Source organism: Dreissena polymorpha, chromosome 7, assembly GCF_020536995.1.
Source record: "Dreissena polymorpha isolate Duluth1 chromosome 7, UMN_Dpol_1.0, whole genome shotgun sequence".
Taxonomy (NCBI): domain Eukaryota; kingdom Metazoa; phylum Mollusca; class Bivalvia; order Myida; family Dreissenidae; genus Dreissena; species Dreissena polymorpha.
The window spans coordinates 44,512,652-44,523,719 of NC_068361.1; the positions used below are offsets into that span (position 1 = coordinate 44,512,652).

At 36.1% G+C, this 11,068-nt stretch overlaps 2 protein-coding genes across 12 annotated transcripts in view; one reads left to right on the plus strand and one right to left on the minus strand.

Moving 5' to 3' along the window:
• LOC127839428 (F-box/LRR-repeat protein 4-like) overlaps positions 1-11,068 on the minus strand; it is a 223,192-nt gene that overhangs the window by 132,027 nt on the left and 80,097 nt on the right. The window lies entirely within an intron of this gene.
• LOC127839429 (serine/threonine-protein kinase 16-like) overlaps positions 1-11,068 on the plus strand; it is a 29,979-nt gene that overhangs the window by 1,861 nt on the left and 17,050 nt on the right. The window contains exons 1-2 of one of the 2 annotated variants that reach the window (XM_052367797.1): positions 670-765; positions 7,469-7,654. In XM_052367797.1, coding sequence (XP_052223757.1) covers positions 7,578-7,654 — 77 coding nt within the window. In that variant the 5' untranslated portion in view covers positions 670-765; positions 7,469-7,577. Of the gene's footprint in view, positions 1-669; positions 766-7,468; positions 7,655-11,068 lie in introns of those variants that run through there. The other variant, XM_052367796.1, reaches the window with a different exon arrangement.

The window sequence follows — 11,068 nt, forward strand, 5'->3', positions numbered from 1 at the left end:
AAGTCAACATTAAACTCGGAAATAAGGAAAGCAACAAATGCATAATTAATGAACAGCAAGTTTTTATTTCATAAAAGCATTTAAATAAAGCCATATAGCAGCACATACATCATCAAATTTATTGTACATACAGTTGTACACAAAAAAATGAGAAGAAGATGCACCATGTACGACGTTTTCTAAAAAAAAAAAGATTAAAAATAAAATTATTTGCCTACCTACCTACCCTAATTTTTAAGGCCATGACAGTGGAAATAAACATATTTTTTTTTAGGCCTAAGGACATATACTCAAACCCGGTTGACTCGCGGGTCGGGTTGACTCGCTGTATTTCATTAGCGTCCTCTAGATTGTGTTTATAAACAAACCTGTGTAACCTACTTGTACAATTTGACAGAAAATATCTCTCGCTACAGGTTGGAATGAATTTTTAGTAATTAAATGTCGTAAAAGTCTGACAATATTTGAATTTTTATAGTTCAGTTAATTGTTGTAACAAAGTAATACTACAGTGCTTGAAACTAACTGTGCTATTTATTTTATTTGATGTCTTAAATTTCATATATTTAAATTGTTTTATACGTAATTGATTGTTATTTCAAATGATGTGTCAGATCTTTGATTATTCGTGTTAAATTTAATATTGGTGCTGTTTAACCTATTTACTGCGAATCTATTCAGCAAAAAAATAAACAACAATGGCAGACAGTGGTTTTGGATTTGTGTCTACGGCAGTTGATTTTGGAGGATTTTCGTCATAAAAAGGCAATCGTCCAATAAAGTTAAGTTAAATATAATTGTCCTTTTAATCGTTTATCTGATATATGAGAATGGTTTCAAGACGCAAGTGAATATTCCTGAAGTACCCCGAGTCAACCGTGCTGCAGTATGCACAACATTCAGAAGGGCTGTTGAACACAACATATACAAATCCAATTTGATCGTGTGTGCCTGTATTTTTTCTGTTTTATTATGATCAAATGTCTTATCAAAAGATATTTCAAGCGTTTCTCATGGACGTGTAATAATAATGTGAACAGTTCAAGTCAGGGATGTGCAACAAAGTGATGTGCAACTTCAATGATCCAAATAACAAGCTTATGCGCTGTTGTGCAAAACAGGATGAGACTGGCGACCCAACAAGACTTCACGCGAGGAGGCAACATTTCACAGCCGCCATTTTGACAGACCCAGTCCGTGCCAAAGAGATTAAGTCAGATTACGATTGCCAATTAACCAAGTGTTGCCATCAAAGAAGCATTCATTGCAAAGGTTTGTTGAATTTGAGACATCTTATTGTTTTATTTGTTATAGACAATGCTTTGTATTTACTAATAAAAGCTTGCAATGAAACATGAAGAGTAAACTGTTCTGTGTGACATGTATTACATTTGTATTTACTATTGACACAAGATTGCGTTATTCTGATTTTATCTTTATGAAAAATCTGTTTAGTTACAAAAGCTTAATATAAACATTCTACATGTAAGACAAACTGTGATTTACATTTTGACCACAACTAAGACATCTGCTTGCTCCAGTCATTATTTCTTAATTATGAATGGAGTGTTTTAATAAACTTGTCAAAACAAGCTCCACCTTTATAATCTTGGCATTTGTACTTTTTTACACTTACCGTCTATGTGTTTTATTTACTTTTATATGTTTTATTTTTGAAAAATTGCTTATTATGCCCCCCTTCGAAGAAGAGGGGGTATATTGTTTTGCACATGTCGGTTGGTCCGTCTGTTGGTCCGTCCACCGAATGGTTTCCGGATGATAACTCAAGTAAGCTTAAGCCTAGGATCATGAAACTTCATAGGTACATTGATTATGACTCGCAGATGACCCTATTGATTTTCAGGTCACTAGGGCAAAGGTCAAGGTCACGGTGACTAGAACCAGTAAAATGGTTTACGGATGATAACTCAAGAATGCTTACGCCTAGGATCATGAAACTTCATAGGTACATTGATCATGACTTGCAGATGACCCCTATTGATTTTCAGGTCACTAGGTAAAAGGTCAAGGTCACGGTGACTCGACACAGAAAAATGGGTTCCGGATGATAACTCAAGAACGCTTACGCCTAGGATCATGAAACTTCATAGGTACATTGATCATGACTTGCAGATGACCCCTATTGATTTTCAGGTCACTAGGTCAAAGGTCAAGGTCACAGTGACACGAACCAGTAAAATGGTTTCTGGATGATAACTCAAGAAGGCTTACGCCTAGGATCATGAAACTTCATAGGTACATTGATCATGACTCGCAGATGACCCCTATTGATTTTCAGGTCACTAGGTCAAAGGTCACGGTGACTTGACACAGTAAAATGGTTTCCAAATGATAACTCAAGAAAGCTTACGCCTAGGATCATGAAACTTCATAGGTACATTGATCATGACGCGCAGATGACCCCTATTGATTTTCAGGTCACTAGGTCAAAGGTCAAGGTCACGGTGACTCGACACAGTCAAATGGTTTCTGGATGATAACTCAAGAAGGCTTACGCCTAGGATCATGAAACTTCATAGGTACATTGATCATGACTCGCAGATGACCCCTATTGATTTTCAGGTCACTAGGTCAAAGGTCACGGTGACTTGACACAGTAAAATGGTTTCCAAATGATAACTCAAGAAAGCTTACGCCTAGGATCATGAAACTTCATAGGTACATTGATCATGACGCGCAGATGACCCCTATTGATTTTCAGGTCACTAGGTCAAAGGTCAAGGTCACGGTGACTCGACACAGTCAAATGGTTTCCGGATGATAACTCAAGAAAGCTTACACCTAGGATCATGAAATTTCATAGGTACATTGATCATGACTGGCAGATGACCCCTATTGATTTTCAGGTCACTAGGTAAAAGGTCAAGGTCACGGTGACTCGACACAGAAAAATGGGTTCCGGATGATAACTCAAGAACGCTTACGCCTAGGATCATGAAACTTCATAGGTACATTGATCATGACTTGCAGATGACCCCTATTGATTTTCAGGTCACTAGGTAAAAGGTCAAGGTCACGGTGACTCGACACAGAAAAATGGGTTCCGGATGATAACTCAAGAACGCTTACGCCTAGGATCATGAAACTTCATAGGTACATTGATCATGACTCGCAGATGACCCCTATTGATTTTCAGGTCACTAGGTCAAAGGTCAAGGTCACAGTGACACGAACCAGTAAAATGGTTTCTGGATGATAACTCAAGAAGGCTTACGCCTAGGATCATGAAACTTCATAGGTACATTGATCATGACTCGCAGATGACCCCTATTGATTTTCAGGTCACTAGGTCAAAGGTCACGGTGACTTGACACAGTAAAATGGTTTCCAAATGATAACTCAAGAAAGCTTACGCCTAGGATCATGAAACTTCATAGGTACATTGATCATGACGCGCAGATGACCCCTATTGATTTTCAGGTCACTAGGTCAAAGGTCAAGGTCACGGTGACTCGACACAGTCAAATGGTTTCCGGATGATAACTCAAGAAAGCTTACACCTAGGATCATGAAATTTCATAGGTACATTGATCATGACTGGCAGATGACCCCTATTGATTTTCAGGTCACTAGGTAAAAGGTCAAGGTCACGGTGACTCGACACAGAAAAATGGGTTCCGGATGATAACTCAAGAACGCTTACGCCTAGGATCATGAAACTTCATAGGTACATTGATCATGACTCGCAGATGACCCCTATTGATTTTCAGGTCACTAGGTCAAAGGTCAAGGTCACAGTGACACGAACCAGTAAAATGGTTTCTGGATGATAACTCAAGAAGGCTTACGCCTAGGATCATGAAACTTCATAGGTACATTGATCATGACTCGCAGATGACCCCTATTGATTTTCAGGTCACTAGGTCAAAGGTCACGGTGACTTGACACAGTAAAATGGTTTCCAAATGATAACTCAAGAAAGCTTACGCCTAGGATCATGAAACTTCATAGGTACATTGATCATGACGCGCAGATGACCCCTATTGATTTTCAGGTCACTAGGTCAAAGGTCAAGGTCACGGTGACTCGACACAGTCAAATGGTTTCCGGATGATAACTCAAGAAAGCTTACACCTAGGATCATGAAATTTCATAGGTACATTGATCATGACTGGCAGATGACCCCTATTGATTTTCAGGTCACTAGGTCAAAGGTCATGGTCACAGTGACAAAAAACGTATTCACACAATGGCTGCCACTACAACTGACAGCCCATATGGGGGGCATGCATTTTTACAAACAGCCCTGGTTTGATATATCAGATATGATTAAATTTCAATACCATTGTTTACACTTCGATAATCCAATTAACATATGTCATGGCTTTTTTCAAAAGGCTCTGTTAAATCAATCTCTATACTATTCATGTTGGTATTCTTACAAACGTTACATTTCCATGTGTGGTGAAAATAATATTCACAATATTTGCAAATTTATAATTTTGTATGAGCTCAAAGACAATACAATTTTAGACTTTGTTTGTTTTGTATTCACTATCAATTTGATCAACACATGTTGCAGCTTTTTTAGAAAGGCTCGACAGTCAAAACTATTAAGAGCTATTTTAATCATGTTGGTATTTTTGCAATTGTGTGGTGCACATTTAATTTGCATGAATTGCATAGGCATTATTTTGTAATAGCTCAAAGATGATACAATTTTAGTCATATTTTTATTTGTTAACCACTATCAGTTTTGTCTTTTTTCGAAAGGCTCGTTCAATAATTTACCAATGTTAATCATGTTGGTATCTTTAAAAAATGTGACACTTCAATGCATCGTGTGGTGCACATCTAATTTGCCCTTTTTACAAGCGCTTAATTTTGTATAAGCTCAAAGGCGATACAATTTTAGTCATTTTGTTCATTTTTTAACCACTATCAGTTTTGTATACATAAGCATATTTATCTTTTGTTTCAAGAGCTGTCATTTAACTTAATTAATATAGTTATACTGCCATGCTTCTGTTTTAAATCTTGTTTTATAGTTTCAGTGCGCTTAAAAGAAGCAAAAGAGGGTCTCTTGCTCTTTAGACAGAAAGTTAGACCCCTCAATGGAAAAAAGTCATGAAGCCAGCGTGTACAAACCCAAGTCATTTCCACATTTAGAACGATAATGATAATGCTTGCACAACATTGTGGACTTAAAAAAAAATAGTGCTGACATACATGGAAGATCACAGCTATGCCAAGGATACTGATACTGATTCAACGCGGAAATTTGATTCCTTTCTTTGCCTGAGACGTACCTTAACCATACCAGCACTAAGATGGTGTTACTTAATTCATGTCTACCAGATAATAGCAGTGGCGACAACAAACTTCACATACCTTGCGGAAGACTGGAGACAGAAGAAAATTCAATCTGAATTAGTTTAAATATTCAATTCATTCAATAAAACTGTTGCGTTTTTTCACAAATGAACATATTCCAGCTGTGAATATCTCTGCTTAACTCAAAAGTGACTTTTAGATCTTTGATATTGGTCATCAAAAATTTGTTCCCAGAACTTATGATACATAAAAAGTTTCCAAACTTGTTTAAAAAAAGTTGATTAGGTAATTAATTTTAATTAGCTTGTTTGTATTGCTGTTGGCTTTGAATAAATCTTGAATAAACCTATCGCCGTGGCCTAGTTGATAAGGCGTCCGCCTCAGGATCGGGAGGTCGAAGGTTCGAGCCCCATGGGGAATGTTTGTCGAAGGATGGATGTTTGTCATGGGACTTGTTCCGATATGGCCGGCTAGTGAGCCGTGAGCGTTAAACATGACTGGTTACCGACTTCTATCCGCCTGGCGCCTGGCATAGTGATAGGAGTTGGGAGGTACATGGTATACACGCAAAGGTGTCTCATAAGCCAAATTGGCTGGCCCTTTCAATAGGGGTGACACTATAATAAAAAAGACCTTTACCTTTTATCTACTGCATCACCAGCAGGAACCTTAGTGTTTTGTTGTTGTAATAATAAATAGAAAATTGTTATTCATAATATTTAGTTCTTTTTCACATTGCAAATAGTTACTTGTGCACAATCTTGTTCAAAAATGTTTTTTTTTTACATGCTATGGATTTTTAAAAATATTTTCTTTACTTTAATTGATACAAAAAACAATACTCATTACACCTAGTAACATTATTTTATTGTTACACATACACTTAAAATTAAATAATACCAAGTTTACATATCATGCATGTATTAATTGGTATTTTTCAGTACCTCTAACTCAATTATTAAAATTTTACAATAATCATTGATTTTATGTTTGTAAAAAAACTTGTTTGCAAAAAATTATGTATATTGTATGTGAACAAATCATTTTGCATTTTCTGTAGATTATAAAAGAATATAATAATATTCATAATAAAACATGAATATCATGTCTTGTTTTGTTACTAATTTATACTGAAAAATAAAAGATACCGGTAAACGACTTTTCTTGATTGCCTTGCCTTCAAATTCTGCTGATTTTTTTGCAATACTTGAAAACGAAATTGCGAAAAGACTTTCAAAATAATAAAATGGCATGCGAAACTATTGTCACTGATGATAAAGAACAATTTTACATATTGAAGAAAATGGGTTTAAACGGGACCTTTACAAACAAATATTGTTTGTATAGGTCCCTGGTTTACATTACCAAATTCAAATCCAACCGTGGTCCGCTTGTACCCGTTTTTGTTCAACTCATATTGTAGTCAACTTGTACCATAATTATCAGGTTCCTTCCCAATTAAAGGTTTCCAAACAAAATATTTTTTAAATTTTAAGTGTCAACATTTAATTTATCTCAAGTCCAGCTATATGAATTGAACCTTATTAAACATAATATTGATTGAAATCACTTTTATTCAAAAGATTTAATTACTTGTTTGCAAAAAATCAACAACATTCATGTCCCAATGCAAAGGGACCTGGACCTATTCCCAAAATGGTGAAAAAAACACTGGTTCATTCACCTTTTGTCCGCACTCAATACAGTTTCACCATTAATCATGTTCTATTTGCGTTCACAAGTTAGTAACACAATATGTTTCAAAATCATTGATGTTGTCCATAAAACCATAAATCTTATTTATTTGGTTAATCTTTTAAAATGTACTTTACTTGTTTTGAAATTAAGCATCCAATCAATTGTCATATGCATTTTACAATAAACCTTTTCACTTATGAGCACTATGGTAAACTAACAGACTTCTGTGTTGAGCACTATGGTAAACTAACAGACTTCTGTGTTGAGCACTATGGTAAACTAACAGACTTCTGTGTTGAGCACTATGGTAAACTAACAGACTTCTGTGTTGAGCACTATGGTAAACTAACAGACTTCTGTGTTGAGCACTATGGTAAACTAACAGACTTCTGTGTTGAGCACTATGATAAACTAACAGACTTCTGTGTTGAGCACTATGGTAAACTAACAGACTTCTGTGTTTTTGATATTCCAGAACTAGCTAGTGTGTTTGTTTCCCAGCCATGTTTGGATGGATGTGTCTTGATTGCTGACCACTCGGGACGGTCTGCAGGTACACTCTATTTCCGCCGTCCCTCTACAGGATGGGATGCATGTGTGGCAAGGAGGCAGTCACCATCAACAGCCGCAGGTTCTATGTGCGCTCACGGCTTGGAGAGGGGTGAGTAGGCACATAGCAGTTAAATCTTGCCTTTAAGCTTTTGTCATGTTGCTTTGTATAATTTCTTCCTTTAAGTGATGGGTAAAAACTATATTTTGTACCACATTTAGATCTTAAATATAAATATGTAAGTCCCACTATGAAAAGACTGTAAAATTCTTTGTGTCATGCAGAAGAATACTCCGCAGACTGTATTTGTTAGTTTGTGCACAATGTCTTGACAGCCCTTTAAACTGTTATCTTGTAAATTGGTCAGGAAGTGATTGATGAGTATATATGGTTTCTGCCTGGCAATAAGGAGGTCCAGGGTTAGATCCCCAGTCTGGGCATATCTCTTCAAGACACCTAGTTAATGGACCCAAGAGCATCTCCATATGCATAACCTTTAAGTGTGATTAGAAAATATACTAATTAGTATGATGCTAAATTGGGAAGAGAGGAAGATTGTCTATCAATTTGAGGTCAAAGGTTACGGTCACAGGGGCTTGTTACATGAAATTGCATTAGTTACTGAAGTTTTTTTCGCTCAAATTTGGGTTCAGTAGGGGGACCTATTCCCAATGGAAAAATGTGTATATTTTTCCAAAATTGGACCTTAAACTTCCCAATTGAAGGTTTCCAAAAACAAATAAAGTCTAAACAGGTAATTAATCTCCAAATCAAGCTCTATAAGATGAACCTTTGAAAATATAATATTGAAATCATTTTTATTATCAATTTTAAAGTATTTGTAAGCATAAAATCAACAACTTTAATTTCCCAATTTCAGTCAAAAGGCTGCAATATTTTCCAATCCAACGGGACCTGGCCCCATTCCCAAAATGGTGAAAAAATACACTAGTCACTTTGAGTACTATTATGATCCATTATAACAATCCATGACAAAGAATTTCAATTATGATATAACACGATCTGAATAAGTTATACATTATTATGGGATACATTTGGGTACTTACAAATGCTTGCATTATTCTTGTTAGACAAGATTTTTACAACAAGCCTATTGAAATACCTTAATTTCATGATATTTGTAAAGAGACAAATTGGATGCCACTATTTTTCACAAAATTATGTGTTTACAACACAATTTTGTTTGCCTGCGGATTTCTTCTTTAACTGTCAAGGGTGATGACCTCAGTGTGTACATGATTTTTAAGATAGACCATAGTTATTTTATCTGCATTCACTTTTGACGGAATTTTGGCCCTTTTGTTTGCTTTGTTTTGTTGTTGTTTTCCATATATTGATGGAATATAAAAGAACTTGGTTTAAATGTATACTATCATAAGACAACATGTTGCATGTAACACCCATCCCCATACATTCAATACAAAGGGTCACACTTTTAGGTCAAAGTTCAAATTAAGCCATGAAACATCTTGAAAATGTCTGTGTCTGTCAAACATTTTTCTTATATTAATGATTTTAAAATATGTTAACCATCATAAGATAACGTGTCATGTGTCACACCCGTTTTCTGAGCCTACCTCAATGGTCAAGGTAAAAAAAACAAAAACAAAAACACACACACATTCTTTTTCAAATTAATAACAATTATAAATGAAAAAAAATATAGTTAAAATATCAATCACTTTAATCAATAATTTGTAAAACAATGACAATCTTGTTTTGTGGCTCGGTCACATTTCTTGTAGTTATCAAAATTTTCAGGTTCAAAACTTTTCAGATTCATTATATCAGGAGACTGAAAGACAATATGCATATCAGTATATTAGCAGAAAAGTAGTCATGTCCACTGTCATGGGGCAGCGCATGGTCTATGACAAATAGGTTATTATGTTACTGCAGCAAAACAAAGTCTGCTTCCTAATTCTGGGTTATTTCACATGAATAATTCTATTCCAAGTTAATGGCTGTAGTAGCTGTTGTCCTTTGACATGACGTGTATTAATTGTTTACCCATTTATGCCTAGCGTCTAGAAAAAGGCCTTGGCATGATGCGGTGTCTCATCAGGGTCTGCGCTGTTTGCTGAAAGGAATTTCTGTATGAAATATTCTAAATTAAAAAAAAAAACTAGACATCCCTAATTTTGGAAATAAATTGATCCAATTTAGAAGGATGGGAGAGTCCACTAGGCTTAAATAGGTTAATCCTCCTTTGTTTCAGTGGATTCAGTGTTTTAGACCTGTTATGTTTCAGTGGTTTCAGTGTTGTAGACCTGTTATGTTTCAGTGGGTTCAGTGTTGTAGACCTGTTATGTTTCAGTGGATTCAGTGTTGTAGACCTGTTATGTTTCAGTGGGTTCAGTGTTGTAGACCTGTTATGTTTCAGTGGATTCAGTGTTGTAGACCTGTAATGTTTCAGTGGATTCTGTGTTGTAGACCTGTTATGTTTCAATGGGTTCGGTGTTGTAGACCTGTTATGTTTCAGTGGATTCGGTGTTGTAGACCTGTTATGTTTCAGTGGATTCAGTGTTGTAGACCTGTTATGTTTCAGTGGATTCAGTGTTGTAGACCTTTTATGTTTCAGTGGATTCAGTGTTGTAGACCTGTTATGTTTCAGTGGATTCAGTGTTGTAGACCTGTTATGTTTCAGTGGATTCAGTGTTGTAGACCTTTTATGTTTCAGTGGATTCAGTGTTGTAGACCTGTTATGTTTCAGTGGATTCAGTGTTGTAGATCTGTTATGTTTCAGTGGATTCAGTGTTGTAGACCTGTTATGTTTCAGTGGATTCAGTGTTGTAGACCTGTTATGTTTCAGTGGATTCAGTGTTGTAGACCTGTTATGTTTCAGTGGGTTCAGTATTGTAGACCTGTTATGTTTTAGTGGATTCGGTGTTGTAGACCTGTTATGTTTCAGTGGATTCAGTGCTGTAGACCTGTTATGTTTCAGTGGATTCAGTGTAACTGTTGTAGACCTGTTATGTTTCAGTGGATTCAGTGTTGTAGACCTGTTATGTTTCAGTGGATTCAGTGTTGTAGACCTGTTATGTTTCAGTGGATTCAGTGCTGTAGACCTGTTATGTTTCAGTGGATTCAGTGCTGTAGACCTGTTATGTTTCAGTGGATTCAGTGTTGCAGACCTGTTATGTTTCAGTGGATTCAGTGCTGTAGACCTGTTATGTTTCAGTGGATTCAGTGTTGTAGACCTGTTATGTTTCAGTGGATTCAGTGCTGTAGACCTGTTATGTTTCAGTGGATTCAGTGCTGTAGACCTGTTATGTTTCAGTGGATTCAGTGTTGTAGACCTGTTATGTTTCAGTGGATTCAGTGCTGTAGACCTGTAATGTTTCAGTGGATTCAGTGTTGTAGACCTGTTATGTTTCAGTGGATTCAGTGTTGTAGACCTGTTATGTTTCAGTGCGTTCACTGTTGTAGACCTGTTATGTTTCAGTGGGTTCAGTGTTGTAGACCTGTTATGTTTCAGTGGATTCAGTGTTGTAGACCTGTTAT